The sequence below is a fragment of the Malaya genurostris genome, chromosome 2 (genome assembly GCF_030247185.1).
Source record: "Malaya genurostris strain Urasoe2022 chromosome 2, Malgen_1.1, whole genome shotgun sequence".
NCBI classification, from domain to species: domain Eukaryota; kingdom Metazoa; phylum Arthropoda; class Insecta; order Diptera; family Culicidae; genus Malaya; species Malaya genurostris.
In genome coordinates, this window is record NC_080571.1 from 120,870,950 (window position 1) to 120,891,079 (window position 20,130).

General features: G+C 37.5%; 1 protein-coding gene across 4 annotated transcripts in view; it reads right to left on the bottom strand.

The window, feature by feature from the left end:
• Window positions 1–230: 230 nt before the first annotated feature.
• The window catches only part of LOC131430877 (protein masquerade), a 33,193-nt gene continuing 13,293 nt past the window's right edge, over window positions 231–20,130 (bottom strand). For all 4 annotated transcript variants that reach the window (XM_058596120.1, XM_058596123.1, XM_058596122.1 and 1 more), the window contains exons 2-7: window positions 13,085–13,647; window positions 3,197–3,475; window positions 2,633–3,129; window positions 1,510–2,579; window positions 1,251–1,449; window positions 231–1,059 (exon numbers count right to left, since the gene is read on the bottom strand). In XM_058596120.1, the coding sequence (XP_058452103.1) occupies window positions 658–1,059; window positions 1,251–1,449; window positions 1,510–2,579; window positions 2,633–3,129; window positions 3,197–3,475; window positions 13,085–13,181 (2,544 nt within the window). In that variant the 5' untranslated portion in view covers window positions 13,182–13,647 and the 3' untranslated portion in view covers window positions 231–657. The remainder of the gene's footprint in view (window positions 1,060–1,250; window positions 1,450–1,509; window positions 2,580–2,632; window positions 3,130–3,196; window positions 3,476–13,084; window positions 13,648–20,130) is intronic.

The window sequence follows — 20,130 nt, forward strand, 5'->3', positions numbered from 1 at the left end:
AGGCTCGCGAGTCGCAGGTACCCGACCCTTGAGCTAAGCTCAGCTAAAACGACTTCTTATAAAATTTTTGTTACCTGTGCGAATCGTACCAAAACTTTGATGAGGTCTCCAATGTCAATTAATTACTAGGTGGGAAAAACTTTTTCGGTATGGTATAGGAACCGCAGTGCTACAAGATGAGCGAGAGAGGATTTTATTTTTGTGGGTGCACATTTAACCGAATTTTACTCGAGGACACGGGTTGATTGAAGAACAGTTTCCATATTATAGAGATATATTTTCCTTATTGTAACATGAGCGATCTCTTAAATGATCCTTGATTTGATATTCCATCGTACATCTTTTTCTTTTGCATAACATTCATCAAATGCTTTTGAGAATTTTTTTTTCTTGAACACCTATTTAGATTGTTCGAACTACTATATAAATTATTATCATAATTGCTATGTGAAATTTTGTGAAGTGTACAGGATGACTTCTAGAATAAATTGTAGGGTGGAGTGTAGATGAAATCTTATGGTTAGATAAAATGAGTGAGGTCTTTATAAATAATAATAATTTAACTTATTGCGAACATTCTATCATCTAATTACATATTGATCTAGAGGAATGTACAAAGACTTTCTTCACGGAATGAAGGTTCGACAGTTTGGCAGATCATAAGTTATTTACACTGATGATCTGATTGATCCAACCGATGAACGAAGACACTTTGACGTAGACACCCGGTACATCAACCCGACCACAACCGAATCCCCAGGACACTAGACCGGCGAGTTCATAGAACCCATCGTCCTGGCAGACAAGCGGACCGCCTCCGTCACCTTGGCAGGCATCGTTGCCTTCCTCTCCTCCGGCGCAAAAACTCGACGCTGGCAGTATGAAGATCTTCTCCGTGACCGCATTAACCTTTCGTATGCACTCAGCGTCGCTTACGATTGGAATTTCTGCTTCGCGTACTCGCAAGGGGATTGGTCCAGCTTCGCCCATGTAACCGTACCCTGTGACCGTGCAACGCTTTCCGGCCGCATGATTCACGCCTCTTGCCGGCAAACAAACCTGCAATTGAAAAGTTTGGTTAATTTTACTATTATATCCAATAGCAGGCTATATGATTATTTGTTACCACAGGAGCAGTCCGAAATGATTTGTATTATTGAAAATAATAATCAACTATTTTTAAAATAGAACAACGTCTTCTGATATACTTGATACTAAATTATTACAAATGTCAAAAAACTTCTACTTACTAGACATACACCATCCCTCAGCTCAGCCTGCCCATGCAGTTTCAGCAGGGCAATATCATTGTCCAAAGTTTGACTATTGTGATTGTGATGGATGTAGGTCGTTGCTACCCTGAGTGTTTGAGCACCCGGACTTCCGAATTTTCTCGTCAGATCATAATCACCAACGCGGACATAGATTGCATCACCAGATCGAACGATGCTGAAATAAAAAATGACTGGTTGGTAAATTTAACACTCGTTGAATATTACTCATACCGACTTCGTTACACAATGTGCAGCTGTTAGGACCCACTGGGTACCAATGAGCGCAGCACCACACAGGTATTGATTCAGTGAGTTGATTAAGGCGACTTGCCAGCACCATTCACCGTTGTCGCCGTCTTCGCCACCCACAACCCGAGCCTGTCGATGGCTGTTCCAATATTTGATTGTTGTCGAATTGACCCTGCTTATGCTGGGATGATGACTCAAATCCTCAGGAACGGTATCATTGTGGTCACTGTAAATGATAGGAATTGGAACGATGCTATGACCAAGAACTAAACGTTCCGTGCTCTTTAAACGATAGATATTTTCCATTTCGATGTGCCGTCCTTGGCGACTCTGTTGGATGCCAAAATGTTCCATCGCTGTTCGATCAAGGAATGATCGGGCTCCACGGCTGGTACCCTTTACACCACAGACGTACTTTGAGTATACTTGTGGCCTTACGGATGTTGTTGAACTCGGTGGCTCGTAGATGGGTGGAGAATGTTGATGTACTGGCTGTTGCGTTGGTGGGATCTCGTAAATGTTATTGCTTATTGGTCCTGGATAGCTATTGGGAACCGGAGGTCCATAGCTGGGTGGCGGTGGCTGTTGTTGGGGAATCGAGGCTGGATGTGGAGGCGGTGGGTAAGGCTGCACCATAGTCTGCGGTGGAGGAGGATAGATTCCAGTCTCGTTAGGTCTTATTTTACCGAATGCCATTTGCGCCTCTTGAATTCTCGACTTTGGAGCACAGCATTGGGTTCCTGATTTTTTACATTTGAATAAATCGGTCATTTCAGCATTGCGGAAGCATGTGAAACTCAATAGCCCAACAATGCACGTTCCAGGACATTCTTCTCTAGGATCAGGTGCTACAGTTGTTGTTGGAGCTTGAGTGGTTGTTGTTGTTGTCGGTACAGGACGCTTAGGTGGAGCTCTGGTGACCGGAACTTTGGTGTTGTCACAACAAACTGATCCACGTTTGCAGTTTGATGTATGTTGTATTAACACCGACGGTCGTTCACAGAACGCTGCCATGATGTTCAGCATGCAGAAGCCAGGACATCTTGGTAATGGAGGCTAAAAATGATATCAGTTAGAGGGAACACTAGCATTGCACCATGAAATCTTACCGGAGTGGCGGGCCGTCTTGTAGTTGAAATAATCTCTTGCTTGTTGTCCTCACCAGTTCCGGTGACACAACAAGATCCTTCATTCGGACAAAATGCTTCACTGTCAACATCGTCACAGAATAGAGCAAACAGACCATTTACGCATTCTCCTTCACACGATTTATGGACGGTTCCCTGTGAGCCCGAAATAGTTGGTTTGTGTTTGGAAGGTGTTGGCTTTGTAGGTTTTGGCGGTGGATTCGTTTTCGATTTGGGAGGTTCTTCTTGTGAACCTGTTTTATCCGTCGTCGTTTTCGAATACGGCTTGGGTGTTGTAGTTTTATTAACTTTACTGTCATAATGAGCCGTTGGGACGTAGAGGTCCGCTGGTGGCTTATCTGGATATATGTCCCTTGAAACACAACACTTCGTTCCGCTCTTGCATAGAGCTGGTGTCGTGAGGTAGGCTTCGCAGTATTCAGCTATTCTATCTGCCACACACACTCCAGGACAGGTCGCTGCAATACAAAGTTATATTTAAATGACATTTCGTTAATTCCTGTAGTGGACCTTCTAATCACCTACAATTATTTTTGCTATCCTTATCTTTATCTTTTATTTTTGCTTCTGTCGTTGGTTTCGGTGTAGTAGTCGTTGGTTTCGGAGTTGTAGTCGGCTTGGGCCGCGATGTCGTCGTGGAAATGTTCGCCGCTGCAGCTTGACTTTCGACACAGCATCTCATGCTGGGAGAAGGACATGGAATATCTTCCAACACTTCGTAGCAGATTAGTGTGGCTAGAGTGTGTACACAAACGCCAGGGCATCCTTTGGCATCCTCTGTGCTAGTGATTGAATCTAGCAGTCCTGGAATGATATGAAAAGTACTAGTTATTAAATATTTTTTCTGATTATATTAGTTTTACTTTTTACTCGGTCGTTACTTTGTTATCACACAAAAATAGGCTCTTCTATTAAGGGGTTGGTAGGGTCTAAACGATGAAAAAAAATCATCATTTTTGCAATTTTTTTTCTAGACTTATCGTTCAACAAAATAAATTCAAATGTTTTGCATGATAAAAAGCATCATTCGAACAACATTTTGTAATTTTTTCGTGGAAAAATATTGAGAAATAAGTCGGTGAAGAGGTATTTTTGAGAACGCTTCATAAAAATTATTATTTGCGGTGTCCACTGTATCTCAGCGCAGACTAATCAGAAGTGAAAAAATGAACGCAGCAAAATTAGAGTAGAAGTTTTTCTAGACCCCAACGTTTCTGTTTGATTTTTGGTGGTTGTTTTGATTTTTGGTGGTTGTTCAAAGTGAAAACTACGATTTTTTCACGAAAAAATCCACCATTTTGTAGCTGTTAAACCTCCCCAAAGTACAAACAACGAAAAGGAAAACGTTGGGGTCTGGTTTTTAATATGTAGAAAGTGTGGGCAAAATTTGAAAAATAAAAATGGTGCAGTAGTTTTTGAATGACGATGGACACGGACTTTCAAAACCTGCTTTCGAGGAAAAAGCGTTTAAAGGTTTTTGTCTATAAAATCAATGGAAACAATTAATTACTCCAGAGAGCCAGTAGGGTCTTACATTTTCAAAAAATCATATTTTTTCTTTTATAATTTATTATAACGAAACATTTCAAAAATATTTTGTCAAGTTTTGAAGTCAATCGAAGTAGAAATCTTGGGCCTGTGCGCCGAGCTCTTGCTTCTTCGTAGAATGAGATAGCCATAGATAAAGGTCCATAACCAAAATAATCAAGCGAAATTACACTTCAATAGAGTAAATTTGATATTTTCTAGTTCACATATAAACAGTTGTTGTCAAGTTGAAATTTGAATTATTCATAAATATTATGAACTATTTTGTCTCATCAATCATTCACGGAGGGTGAATTAGAGATTAGTCAATTTTCATTTGTAAAATAATAAAATATATCATTTTTCATATTCTGCAAGGGGTTTGTTCGTAATGAAATGATCATGTGTTTCTGTTTGAAAATGCAATAATAATAAATCCTAAAGAATATGATAAGATTAAAAATTTTGACCAACTTAATGAGAAACTAGAAATCTGATATTTTTATCTTCAATCTGTGTACCAAACACCATCGAATATTTTTCTATGTCTAGACGATTGTCATCGATGATAGGAGAATTGAATTTAGTTATATGACGGATATGACTCAAAACTGTTTCAATTATCGATTATGTTAGTTGCTAGCCAAACGAATTGACTTCGATTATACAAAATCCCAGAACTGACTTCGATTATACCAAATCCCGATTATAACATATCCCGATTATACCAAATCCCTGTTCCGGAAGTGCCGGAAACAGTTGTTATAAACTTTAAAACGGAACTCTCTCCATTTTCTCAAATATGGTAGAATAGTTTTACATGAACTTAAGTTCAAATAATAGGCTCAGTTCGCTTTCAAATCTCATCCAAGGCAGTCGATAAATCAAAACCGCTTACGTTCGGGACGAAAGAAACCAAGTACAGTATTGTGTAGTGAACAAACGAAACAACCTCGAAAATGAGTTAATCAAACGAACAAAAGCTACCGTCGGTACGAAAGAATACAATTATTGTTGACTTCAGGCAGTGCAAAATTCGACCTTCGATAGGAGAACTTGAAGGTTTGCTTAAGAAGCAAATGCATCTTGATATTAAACGTGTGCATTTACTTCAATGCAATAAGACAAATAATGTTGTTTACATCCAGTTTTATAAAGAGTTGGATGCAACTCAATTCGCAAAAGACAACAATAATGTGCATTATGTGGAGCACGAGAACATTAAGTACAACATTCCAGTATATATGGAGGATAGTACAGGGTCCGGCACTCGAAGTGTAACCAATTAAAAAGGCCATAAATTCAGTTTGGAAATTAATTTTAATTAATTCAAAGTACAAAATGTGTAAAAATAATACAAAATTCAGAATCAATTCACTTTTGCTCGATATGACCACCTTTTGCCTTGACTATGGCCTTGAGACGGTCAAAAAACGAATCGCAAGTTGCCGAATGTGACTTGCAGGTATTTAGGCCCACTCGCGAACAATAACTTTTTTCAGCGCCTCGAGACTGGTGTATCTTTTAGTTCGGACTTTGCTCTCCAAAATGGCCCAAAGAGAATAATCCATTGGATTCGCATCTGGTGAATTCGAGAGGCATTCTGTAGACGTGATGAAGTTCGGAACGTTGTTTTTCAGCCATTCTTGGTTCACTCGAGCTTTGTGAGACGGTGCCGAGTCCTGCTGAAACGTCCATGGTCTGCCACCGAAATGTTTGTCTGCCCACGGCTTCAAAGCAACCTCCAGAATACTTTCCCGATAATATGTCGCATTTATCTTGACGCCAGGCTCGATGAAAACGATTGGAGAGCGCCCATCTGCGGTTACAGCGGCCCAAACCATTATCTGTTGCGGGTGCTGCCTCCTGGTGGCCAATCGATGACTCAAATTCTCGTATGAACGGTCGGTCAAGTAAACCTTATCGTTTTGAGAGTTTACGAATTGCTCAATTGGAAAAATTTTCTCGTCAGAAAATATAATGTTCGGAAATTGACCGCTTTCGGCCAAACGAAGCAACTCCTTCGCTCTCTCAAGTCATCAAGTCAAGGCAAAAGGTCGAGCAAAAGTGAATTGATTCTGAATTTTGTATTATTTTTACACATTTTGTACTTTGAATTAAGTAAAAGTAATTTTCCAAACTGAATTTATGGCCTTTTTAATTGGTTACACTTCGAGTGCCGGACCCTGTACTATAGAAGTGCTTGTGCATGATCTTCCCTCAAGCGTCATCGATCCTTATGTTCGTAAAACTATGTCCCAATGCGGAGAGATTCTCTCTATCGAAAAAGAAAAGTGGAAGAACTTTTTCCCCGGTATTCTAAATGGCGTTTGTTACGCATGCGCTTGAAAAGGCCTATACCTTCTTAAGTAACTTTCGGTCAGGATACAAGAATCCCGTGCAAATCACTTGTTACCTATGACAATCAGATGGCCACATATCAATATTGCCAAAAAGCTGTTAACTACGGTAAGCCATGTGATAAACTGGACAAGGAGACAACCACACCTAAGGACAACGGTGCTTCCTTCACACCAACCCCAAGCAACCCCAGTACAGCTGTGACAGTCACCAACAACAGTGAAGTATCCCCTCCAACGAAACCATCCAACGTAACCCCTATAGAACAAATTACACCAGCTGCAGTTAACAGCTTACCATCCAACTACAAACAATGTACAACAAGGCGCATCTACAGCAACTAGCAACAAAATCAACAAAAATACCACGGCAATGGATGACGAGACGAACCACGAACAAACTGCCCCTCAATTCTCGCAGGAGGGAAACGGAAGCTCCTCTCCCCCTAGAAAAAAGGTGACAACGAGATCCAATACAAAAAAATTTTTAGCTAAAAGCTCAATCGGCCACGTAAAGCTTGTACGCAAATAGGCCTGAATAAAAATATCTTTCATAAAAAATAGTAGGCTCTACGGTCCCATAGACTTCTATTGATTTTCATATTTTTGATTTCGGTTTCGGAATTATAGGATGAAATGTGCTCAATTATCCAAACCGCCATTCAAGGACTGATTTCCGGAGCTAAATTCTGGATTTATATTCTGAGTCTGGATTCGGGAAGTTCCAGACTAGTACAGGTTTTTGGGTCTGGACCTGGACCAACCGAAGCAAAGCAAAGTCGTGGCATTACATGTCCGGTGCTACGATCCTACAAACACTAAGAATCCTTCCAGATCGGGGCTCAAACATACGACAACTGGCTTGTAAGACCAGCACCCTATGCATTTAACAGAAAACCCGGACAACCGATGCGACGTTCTTTTGATGCATTGGCTAAAATATCTTGCTCAGTCAGTCGATTGAGCAGGCTAAAAACAGATCAAACTTTTAGGTTTTTAACTAACTCAGTAGGTAACTCGGGAATTGTTCACTTCTCACTATATAAAAACCGTTCTCGCAAATGCAAGCTCATAACATGAGTTTTTCTTTTTGATTCCAAAAAATTGGGGAAAACTATAGTTTTGAGTTATTTGTGGTAAAATGGTGAAAATTTTATCAAGAATTTTTGAGTATATTTACAATGTTTGTTTGTTTGTTTCTTCATTGATTGTCTAATAACGGAGGATAAGATTTTTTTCAAATTTGGGATGACATGGAGCAAAGATGATATTGTTACGTTGAGTTCAACCAAATACAGGAGAAGGTGTAGGAGAAGGAAGCTGAGGTGAGCCCGCCACCATGGATAAGTTCGTCACTTTACGTGTATCAGGAAATAACCATTTTTCAACTCAATTCACAACACACATTATTCCTATACTTCTGATTTCCAACACTTCGAAACACATTATACACACTTTAACTTTCAAATGTCAAGCAAAATTGAAACAAAACGAGCATCGCCACGGAAGAACGGATGTTATTTTTCTGTGCAAAAGTTTAGGCATATAGCACTAAAGTAATGATTGAATTCCATTTCTAACGATCTAGAATATTTGCCTGCTCCATTTTTCGGCACTAGGATTCCAATAATAGTGAGTTTGAACAAAAACGTGTTGATGATTGAGTGTTTATTTAATGGTCCTGATTAAGACTACACAGATAAAAATATTTTGTGAATTTACATCTATTTTCATGCACATATTTGGAGCAGGTAATTAAACATAAAATTACATTACAATTCTGTACGTTTCAATACAATTTAATCGCAAAATAAGCGTTAATTGAAAGATACAGTTATATTCATTGAAAATTCAATGCAATTCAATTTAGTTTTGCATCGATGAAGGTTTTCAATCAAAATTTCGATTCAACCCATGTCTATTCCATGTTACTGTTGATTTACATGTCGTGTAAATTTCATTATTTCTTTCTGTGTAGAGTCTTGAAATAGATGTCACGGAGCTACAAAAAAAAACTTGCCATATGAATTGAAGCCAACAACAATTAAATCTTACCAAGGATCCAGTATTGCGTGATATGCGCTTTCGAGGAGTATGAATGCTGAAATTTTAATTGTGAGTCAAGAACACTCGAAACATATCAGCTTCACAAAATAGAAATGAATTACATCATTAACTTAGCCCCAACTTTGGATTCTACAGAAATTCAGAGGTTGTATGGGTTGAATATCAGTCTAACTTCTTAATATTTTCAATATTAGTGCCGGTGTCTATTCTATGACATTTGTGACGAGATAGTAAAGGTATTTGAATACAGTTGAATGAAATGAACTTTATTTTCTTTAAAAGCGGTCTATTCAAAAATATCGATTGAATGGTAACATTTGTTGTTTTCCTTTTTTTATTAATACAAAAAATAGGTATAGAATTCGCTCAAACTTTAGACAAATTTAGAGGGCCGAGTGTCAATCGATTCAGCTCGACGTACTGAGCAAATGTCCGTGTGTGGGTCTGTATGTTAGTTGTCAACAAAGAGGTCGAGATCTCAAAGATGGCTGGACCGTTTTTGAACAAACTAGTCGCAAATGAAAGGTTTTTTTTGTTTCGATTATAGAGGTTTTAACCTTAAGGTCATTCGCCTCTTCGGGCCAGAAAAACTTTCTGACCCTATGTGCGGGGTTGGGAATCGATCTCAGGCGGGCTGCGTGGAAGGCATCGACTTACCCACCCATCACATTATACCCGTCCCCGCAAATGAAAGGTCTTCCCGTCACCCTGAACGCTATTGAATGGTTTTTAGACCGAATGTTTACTTTTTGAGTTATACGAAGTTTTAGGTCAAAATTTTCAGTTTTTGCCATTCTCATATAGAAAGGTTATGCAATCACTTGAAAAACCGACCAGTAAAAATTGGCCTGGAGGGCCAAGTGTCATATACCATTCAACTCAGTTCATCGAGCTGAGCAATGTGTGTGTGTGTGTGTGTGTGTGTGTGTGTGTGTGTGTGTGTGTGTGTGTGTGTGTGTGTGTGTGTGTGTGTGTGTGTGTGTGTGTGTGTGTGTGTGTGTGTGTGTGTGTGTGTGTGTGTGTGTGTGTGTGTGTGTGTGCATGTGTGTGTGTGTGTGTCAAATAATCTCACTAGATTTTCTCGGAGATAGCTGAAAGAATTTTGACAAACTTAGTTTCAAATGAAAGGCCTCACAGTCCCATGTGGAATTCCTGAATTGTATCCGGATCCGACTTCCGGTTCCGGAGTTATAGGGTAAAGTGTTGTCAATATTGTACACCGTCACTTAAATCGGCGAAACAAAAACCGTAAAAAATATTCTAAACTGGTCTCAAAACTACACAAATCGATAACCATTATCAGTAGGCAACTAAACAAAGCGATTCCGGCTATCCTGGTTCCCGGTCTACGGTTCCGGAAGTACCGGAAACAGTGGTCACATATTTTAAAATGAATCTCACTCACTTTTCTCGGCGATGGTTTGACCGATGTCCACAAACTTAAATTCAAATGAAAGGTCTCACTGTCCCATACGTAATTCCTAAGACTTCCGGTTCCGGAGTTATAGGGTAAAGTGTGTTAAATATTGTACACCGTCACTTGAACTGGCGAAACAAAAACCGTAAAAAATTTATAAACTGGACTCAAGCGATTCCCAATCTTAGGGCAAATGAAAAGTTGGTCATGTTAGTTGGTGGTCGTACGAACCGACTTCGATATGTTTTTGGACTTGTTAAAATCCGTCCATTTTTAACGGAGATATCGATATTTTTGTGTAAGCGACTTTTCCCCCTATTCCTGCAGTAGGAGTTTTGAGCAACGTGAAACACGATTTTTTATACTGTAACATACAATTGTTTCTGAGTACCAAAAAGACTGTGTACATCATCTTTTTTCACAACATTTGCTTCGGACCGATTTTCGCACGGTTCGTTTTTGGCAACATAATCGTTAGAATATGACATATGTAAACCAGATGTTGGCAGCATTTTCGAGTTGAAAGCAATTCCATAATTATATTGATTTAAACTACGAATCAGTTCGTCGAGATCAGCATATGCGTGTGTGACAAATAATTTCACTCAATTTTCTCGGATATGACTCAACTGTTTTCTACAAACTCAGATTTATATGAAAAGTCGTATGCTCCAAAGCAAGGTTCCTGAAATACATTTGGATTTGACTTCTGATTCCGGAACTACAGGATGATATGTGAAACGAAATTTTAATTCTGTAACTCATTTTTCTCGTATATGGCTGAACCGATGTAAGATTCAAATGAAATCTAAGAACTATCTAAGATTCTAATGAAATGTCTTGCTTTTTAGTCAGATCTTGCTTTTTAGCCAGGTCCAACTTCCGGTTTAGGGGATACATGGTGGTTATTATAAAAATACTATATAAATTATCATCCGGTTTGCAGATGTGGATAGTAGATAACCAACTAAACTTATTTCAGTTTTAACGGTATTCAGTTTTCGAATCGGAAGGTATTCTAAAATTTAATTCGCACTACGAATTCTCAAAGATGTCTACACTGATTTTAAAACATTTTGAATCAAATGTAAACTATACAGCTTCTCATGTGAATTTAACAAACTTTGGCTATACCGATTTTCGAATTCCGGTTTCAGTATCGAATCGTTTCTCAAGACTCACCAGTTTTCTCAAAATAGGCCAAATCGAATTTCAAACACTATAATTCAAAATAAAGGATTTGCGGATTTAAATTAATAAATTTTATCCAATTCTGAATTCCGATTCTGGAATTACAGGGTAATGAGTTTTTAAAATTGAAACTGATATAGAAGATGACAATCCAAAAAAGATTGAAAGTTGGACTCAAAACTATTGCAATTTGTTCGTCATATTAATTTATTACCATACAAATCGTTTTGGCTTATACTGGTTCCTGAATACTGGCTCTGGAAGTACCGTAAATAATGACGAAAAACTCTAAAGTTGAACTTACTTAATGGTCAATCGATTGTCAATCGATTGTCACACGTTTTGATTCAAATTCGATCCAATTTGCAGTTTCGACATTAATGAGTGATTAAAATCTCAAGCTGCCGCTTACAACGACGCTCATTGAAATAATGCCATGAGAACTAAAACATCGAAGAATATTTATGCAAAAAAACACATGCGGATTGACAAAAAAATATATCATCTCACTGCTAGGTGGATTAAGCACGTTACCCCCACGGAGACAGGTTGTGTAAAATCGAGGCCATCATTGGAATGATAGGCTTATTGTTGGAAATGAACTTGGTCCGGTCACCATTCAATTTGTCAGTCTGTGCGTTTTGCTGTTTGTCAGTGTTGTCTAATTACGTCTAATTAACATTTGCTTTTGAAAAATGGACAAAAATTGCCGCATTTTATGGATTCACTTTCACCCGCACTGACGAAACTACCCATGCAGCATCAATCATAGTAACCCATGAGTCAGCAGATAAAATTTGACAGCTCTACCCGTCTTAGAGTTCGACTGGTAGAGCTGTCAAATTTTATCTGCTGATGTCAAAAATAGTGAAGCAACTCCGTTCACAACTCCCCGCCGCGTCAAAAACGGACATCACTTGCGGCACTTTGTTGACGTCGGATACTCCCGTTCCATTTACAACATTTTGGTACTACTAGACAACAATCATAGCATCGAAAGAAAGCCTTGTGCAGGGCGACTGACGAACCTAAGCGACAAGAAGATTCAAAGGAAGCTAAAGAGGAAAAGGCTAAATGACGCAGTGTCGATACCTGTCTCACCCTAGATGGCAACGACTGGCAGGACACTTAGTATTTTCCTTCACCCACGAAGGAAGTGTGCACCGAGGGGAAGTTCATTTCACACACTAAGTTTTCCAAGAAGGTGCTCCTGTGGCTGATAATCAGCGAGAAGGGGATATCAAAGCCGCTCTTTTTCGCTTTGGACTGGCCGTGACTGGGAAATTCTTAGTACGAAATGCCTGCCGGAAGCTGCGTCGAATATCAAGACATACCATAAGGGCGAAGACTGGTCAGATTTCCCGCGGCTCACTAATGGAAGCGATCGTTGGAGGAGATAGAATATCGATGGTACCCAAGTCGGTGAACCAGCCCAACGTCCCCCCAGCGGTGTCACGTCGAGAATTTCTTGGCCAACCTGAAGCGTTAGATCTACCACAACGAATTTGTCACGAAAACTGAGGAGGAGTTGATAAATAAAATAAAGAAAGAACTCAAAAACATGTCTACACCCATGTTTTCGTCCGCCACGGTGAATGTTCCGGTTAACTGGCGAAAGGCCGCTTCCAAGGGTGTAGAATTGTTTTGCAATGAGCTTTAATAATCTTTAATAAAAAGTAACTATCTGTCTTAGCTTTTTTTCTCACCATTCGAAAAAAAGTTCATTTTTTTGGAATACGCTACGATCTTCGACTGAAACTTGAGCTAAATGGTTAATTGCTGATAAAGTATATATTCTAATATGAAAAAAAACAAGCACAAATAAATCCTTCAAATTAAAAAAATACAAACCTGAAAGAAAGCTGCCGGCCAAGGAATCCTCTTGGGCTTTGATTGGTGCGAAGAAAACCGCAATCACAAGCAAATATTTCATCCACGTAATCTTCATTTTGGCACACTTGATTGCCGATTGATTTACATCAATTGGTGCGAAACAACCGTTTTTTTTAAGTTACTGACACTGATATTCACAAAGCACTAGAAAGCCTCTTACACCACTCATGCCGACTGTGGTGACTGGTTGCAATTAAGTTGTTGATTACTTTTCTCTTTTCACTTGGTTTTCGGTCTAATATTCTGTGATTATACTTCTAATACCAATCATTCTTTCAATTATGCTACTCTGTAATATTTCTATGAACTTCTTGACGCGTTTTTCCACTTGTTTCATTCACTGTTCTTTAACTATCGATGTTTCATTCCATGTCTTAAGATCACCGGTTTTGTTTCGCTGATTATATACTCTTTATTAGAGCACTTTTCACTTATTCAGGGTGATTTACTTCATCGTAAGCTTTAAACTAGTTCAGTCAGCAGCGGTAAATCTCGTGCGCCTCATTGCAGTCGATGGTTACCTGGAAATGAAAAAAGAGACAAAACGGATTAATTTACGGAAGGTTTATTTTATGAAATACTAAGAAATTCTTTCTCTGAAAGCTTTCAAATAGTCATCGAATTATTCATCAGGTGACACAACGAGCCGTTGACCTATTTAAAGGTGGTATTGCGTTGGCGTCATACTAAAATGTTCCACAACGGAAACGATTGGGTGACACCGATGGAACAGGTTTCTACGCTGGCCGACGGTCCAACCTTTTCGACCATGTAAACCACTAAACATTCTTGGCTTACTTCGGTGACAAATAAGTGAAGAAAGAAGCAGTAAAATATGCTAAAACTGTAATCAAATATTTGTACAGAGACACATTTACATTCCCTCCGAAATTTTAAATATGCGCAACGGCTATCCGATCAAAAGTGATACAATCACGTTGACCCATTTCCGATTGAGTGAAGTGCCCGTCATCGCGGAAGGAGGAAGACTGGACAGCCTTGCTGAGGCGGGAAGGCGAGAAAACTTTCCAACCATCGAATGATCGAGCAACCGGAATGTGTTTTTTTTTTCTTTATTTCGGTCCAATAATTTTTGCCAGTGCTGTAGTATTGGATGATTTTCCGAGTATAAGGAACAGACAATATAGATATGAGAGAGTTGTTGATATTTATGCCATATCTCCCGCAAACTACATAACCAAAATGTGTTGTCAAAAGCATACGACATTTGTTGACATCGCACCATACCGGGTTGACGATTTAGAGCATAAGGCGCTGGTCTCGCATGCTAGTTTTCATATATTGCAAAACAAATTGTTTGTATCTTCGGCTAAGAAGGATTCTCAGTGCCAGTTCACCAATTCACTTATGAATTTTACTTTGCTTTGGTATGTTTTAAAACTTGTGATACTTTAATGATGTGAGCTAGTACAAATGAAAATCATGCCCCTAGATGTTTTCTTCCTCTACCTTCGGTATGTTTTTTGCAAACAATTACCGTGAAAATATGGAGACGCTGACTTTTTTTTTTTTTTTTTTTTTTTAATAACTATTTATTGGAATATGAGTTAAAATTAAATTATTAAGATTTAAATTGGGTGTTCAGCCACAAGTGGTGACTTTTCAGCCCTGTTATATATATATATATATATGATTTGGTTATTACCATGAAGACATCATTTGCTTCCGCAATTCTGAGATTTTTGTGTAGGGAAAATTCTAAACCTACTTGTATTGTGTAATGGGGAAAAGGAACTTATATACTAACTTACTAACTAATACAGAGAGCGAATCGATTCAATTGAAGATTGCATCGATTTTTGTCGGAATTTGCTTATAATATTATGTGACATTACATCTAATGGTTCTATATTTGTGAGTCTGTGTAACTCATTTGTACTAAACCAGGGAGGACGCTTCAGAATCATTTTCAGAATTTTATTCTGAATCCTTTGAAGCGTTTTCTTCCTGGTGGAACAACAGCTTGACCAAATTGGTACCGCATAAAGCATGGCTGGTCTGAAAATTTGTTTATAAATTAACAATTTGTTTTTTAGACAGAGCTTAGAATTTCTGTTTATAAGAGGATATAAACATTTAATATATTTATTACACTTTGCCTGGATTCCTTCAATGTGATCCTTGAAAGTGAGTTTTTTGTCATACGTTAAACCTAAGTATTTAGCTTGATCAGACCATGTCAATTCCAAGCCATTCAATTTGAGAATGTGATTATTGTTTGGTTTTAGAAAAGATGCTCTTGGCTTGTGAGGAAAGATAATTAATTGCGTTTTTGCTGCATTTGGTTTAATTTTCCATTTTGACAGATAATCACTGAAAATATTTAAACTTCTTTGTAGGCGACTGCAGATCACTCTTAGATTTCTACCTGTGGCTAACAGACTTGTGTCGTCACAGAATAGCGATTTCTGACAACCAACGGGTAGATTTGGAAGATCAGAAGTGAAAATATTATACAAGATTGGAGCTACACTCGAACCCTGCGGAACACCGGCTCGTACGGGTAGCAATTCAGATTTACAATTCTGATAGCTAACCTGAAGAGTACGATCAGTTAAATAATTTTGAATCATTTTGATCAAATAAATAGGAAACTGGAAATCAGACATTTTTGCTATTAAACCTTTGTGCCAAACACTGTCGAATGCTTTTTCTATGTCTAGAAAAGCAACTCCAGTGGATAACCCAGAAGATTTATTTGATTTTATCATGTTCGTCACTCTGACAAGTTGATGAGTAGTTGAATGTTCATGACGAAATCCAAACTGCTCTGGTAAAAAAATTGAATTCTCATTTATATGAGTCATCATTCTTAACAAGATAATTTTTTCAAAAAGTTTACTGATAGAAGAAAGTAAACTAATTGGGCGATAACTTGATGTTTCTGCTGGGTTTTTATCAGGTTTTAGGATAGGAATTACTTTAGCGTTTTTCCATCTTTTTGGGAAGTAAGCTAATGAAAAACACTTGTTGAAAATTTTAACCAGGAGTCTCAAGGCAACATCGGGAAGATTTTTAATAAGAATATTAAAAATTCCATCATTACCAGGAGCCTTCATGTTTTTGAGTTTCCTAATAATTGATTTAATTTCATCAAAATTGGTCTCAAGAATGTCATTTGGTAATAACACTTGGGTTGAAATATGATCATACTTCAGTGAGACTTCATTTTCAATAGGACTCACAACGTTTAAATTAAAATTGTGGACACTCTCGAACTGCTGAGCAAGTTTTTGAGCTTTTTCACCATTTGTAAGAAGTATTTGATTTCCTTCCTTGAGAGCAGGAATTGGTTTCTGAGGTTTCTTAAGAACCTTAGAAAGTTTCCAGAAAGGTTTAGAATATGGTTTAATTTGTTCAACTTCTTTAGCGAAATTTTCATTTCGCAAAAGAGTAAATCTATGTTTAATTTCTTTTTGTAAATCCTTAACTATGTTTTTCATAGCAAGATCACGAGAACGTTGATATTGTCGTCGACGAACATTCTTCAACCGAATGAGCAGTTGAAGATTGTCATCGATGATAGGAGAATTTAATTTAGTTTGAGCTTTGGGAACTGAAAGATTTCTAGCTTCGATAATATAATGATTCAAATTATCAATTGCTGTGTCGATGTCCGCAGAATTTTCTAAAATAGTTTCATGATCCACATGATTTTCAATGTGAGATCTGTAATCCAACCAATTAGCTCTATGATAGTTGAAAATAGAACTAATTGGATTAATTATAGCTTCGTTGGAAAGTCTGAATGTTACAGGAAGATGATCTGAGTCAAAATCAGCATGAGTAATCGGTTCACTACAAATGTGACTTTGATCTGTTAGAACCAGATCAATTGTAGACGGGTTTTTCACGGAAGAGAAACAAGTAGGATTACTGGGATGAAGAACTGTAAAGTAACCAGCTGAGAGTTGATTATGAAGTATTTTACCATTACTGTTATTTTGCCTACAATTCCACTGGACATGCTTAGCATTTAAGTCCCCTATTACGAAAAATTTCGATCGATATCTTGTAAGTTTTTGCAAATCGCCTTTAAAGAAATTTAATTGTTCGCCGGTGCATTGGAATGGCAAATATGCTCCAGCGATGAAATAAATTCCATGAATGGTTTCAACTTCGATTCCCAAGCTTTCAATAACTTTAGTATTGAAAGAAGGTAAAATTCGATGTTTAATTTGCCGTTGGACAAAAATGGCAACTCCACCATGGAGACGCTGACTGTTTGCAAGCTTTAGGCGGTGAAAAAAGTTAAAGCAACAGACGTTTTATGTATTGACGAATTTCACGTTAACTCGAACAAATGTTGGCAGCACCCTCTCAGATTTTAATGAAGCTTGCTGTTCATGAAGACTTATGTCGTTCACACTTAATGCCAAACCTAACCCAGTTTCCATCCTAACTGCTGTCAACGTTGTTGAACTGAAAATCGAGTCAGTTTCGAACCTGGTTTTCATATCAGGTTCGCTCAAATCCCCGTTGTTAGGTGCGAAATCAACACAGTTTCGGGAAAAGTGTTTGTTTGATAAAACTACCCTGGGTCAGTTTCAGTTTTCTCAAGCGAAAACGACATTAGTCACACTATTTTGCAAACATTGTTTTTCCAAAAATGAACATTTTTACCAATTTTTTGAGGCTGTAGTCGAAAACTGACAAATACTACAATAAAGTGTTGTGTGAGTGATTTTTACAAAATTAGTTAAGTTTTCGAATAAAAACATGGAAAAAAAACCTAATCGATTCGTACACTGAAAAAAAAATCGATTTTGAATTTGAATAATTTACAGAAAAATTACAAATCGCAAGAGTTCGCAATATCTTCCATATCATTTGGTTCTATTCGAATTGTGAGTTCATTTTCAATGTATTCTTTGGAAGCACAATTTTTACACACACGGAAAAAGCAATTACTTGTTCTAGTTCTAGTAGTTTTAGCACAAAGCATTTCTTCTATTGTTTCTTCCTGTGTCACAATTCTTGAACTGGTGATCATTTCATTGACATTTTCATGGGTTGTATACACACATTTTGTCCATCACTAACGACTACACGCTCATTTGAAAGTTTAAGTTCAAGTTTGTTATGAATATATACCAAATTCGTTACTGATACTTTTTGCTTGTATCAGGCAACTAGCAGTTGCGAAATCGGATTCTGAGTTAATTATGACTTTCATTTGTTTTAGTTTTCGATAAAATTACACTGAAAAGAACTCAGTTTGGACAAAGAAAAGTTATTTCCAAATATGTTTTTTTTTCTTTAAAAGTGTCTAACTTAAATATTTCAGTGTAAGTAGGGAACATAATCACCTATTTTGTAACAAAATTTTATCCAAATCAAAAATTGTTTTTTTGCAAGTGGACTTCAAATTTTCAAAATTGATTTTTTTCAGTGTAGATGTCGATTAGGATTTTTTAATAAAACCATCTATATCTCGATAACTAATTGACGTACAAATAAGGTAAATGCATCAAAACAAAGGTAATTCACTGTCCTTTGAGGGAAAAAAAATCAATGCTAATCATATCTCTTCGTTTCTAATGAAAACTCGCATTTTCTTCTTGATTCTTTTCCATCAAACGCTGCACTTTTCGGGGGTTGTGCTGGGGGCGTTAGGGTCTAAATGATGAAAAATATCATCCTTTTCGAGAATGTTTTTCAGAGTTATCGTGCAACAAAATAAATTCAAATTTTTTGCATGATAAAAAGCATCATTCAAACAACATTTTGTAATTTTTTCGTGGGAAAATATTGAGAAATAAGTCGGTGAAGAGGTATCTTTGAGAACGCTTCTTAAAAATCATGATTTGCGGTGCCCACTGTATCTCAGCGCAGACTGATAAGAAGTCAACAAATCAAAGCAGCATAGATAGAGTAGATCTTTTTCTAGACCCCAACGTTTCTGTTTGATTTTTTTTTTCAATTTTTTGAATTTTTTGTGGTTGTTCAAAGTGAAAACTACGATTTTTCACGAAAAAATTCGGCTATTTGTAGCTGTAAAACCTCCCCAAAATAACAAACAAGGCAAAGGAAAAAGTTGGGGTCTGGTTTTTAATATGCAGAAAGTGTGTGCAAAATTGGAAAAAATGGTTCAGTAGTTTTTGAATGACGATGGACACGGACTTTCAAAACCTGCTTTCGAGAAAAACGCGTTCAAAGTTTTTTGTCTATAAAATCAATGGAAACAATTTATTACTCAAGGGAGCCCGTAGGGTCTAACATTTTCACAAAATCATATTTTTTTCTTTTGGATTCTTTTATAATGAAACATTTCAAGAATGTTTTGTCAAGTTTTTAAGTCGATCGAAGCAGAAATCTTGGACCTGTGTGCCCAGCTCTTACTTCTTCGCAGTATGAGCTAAGCAAAGATAAAGGCCCATAACTTACCGAGTTTTTCTCCGATAGGCTTGAAAATTTCACAGAATATTCTTGAAATGTTTTACTATGAGAAAATACAAAGAAAATAATAAATAATTTTTCAAAAGTGTTAGACCCTACCCGCCCCTTAAGGTTCCGCTCTATTATTGAGCAAAATCTCTCGATGGGCCAGAACTGCGGGCAGTTGGGTGGATTTATATTTTTATCGATTAAATCTACGTTATTATCGCGGTACCACTGGATGACTTCCCGGATGTAGTGGAAATTCGCGAATTCTTTCCAAAACTTTACGGGATCTTTATGGGCTTTAATGAAAGGTAATAAACTAAGGTCTCTTTTAGCAAGTTTTTTTTTCGCACAGTTTTTTAAACACGGCTTTTTTACACGGATTCCGGAATTAACACGGGTTTTCGCAATTAACACGGTTTCTGATGAGAATTTAAAAAGCACTGTCATTTGTTTTTTGAGAAAAAATTTAAAAAAAGGGAACAGGTTGTCTGTGGGAAAGCGATTAAGAAAGCTAATTTAAAGTTTGAAAGTTAACTAAAATCATTCACTCAACAATTCACGAGATCATGGACTGTCGTTCCATAAAGTGAATAATC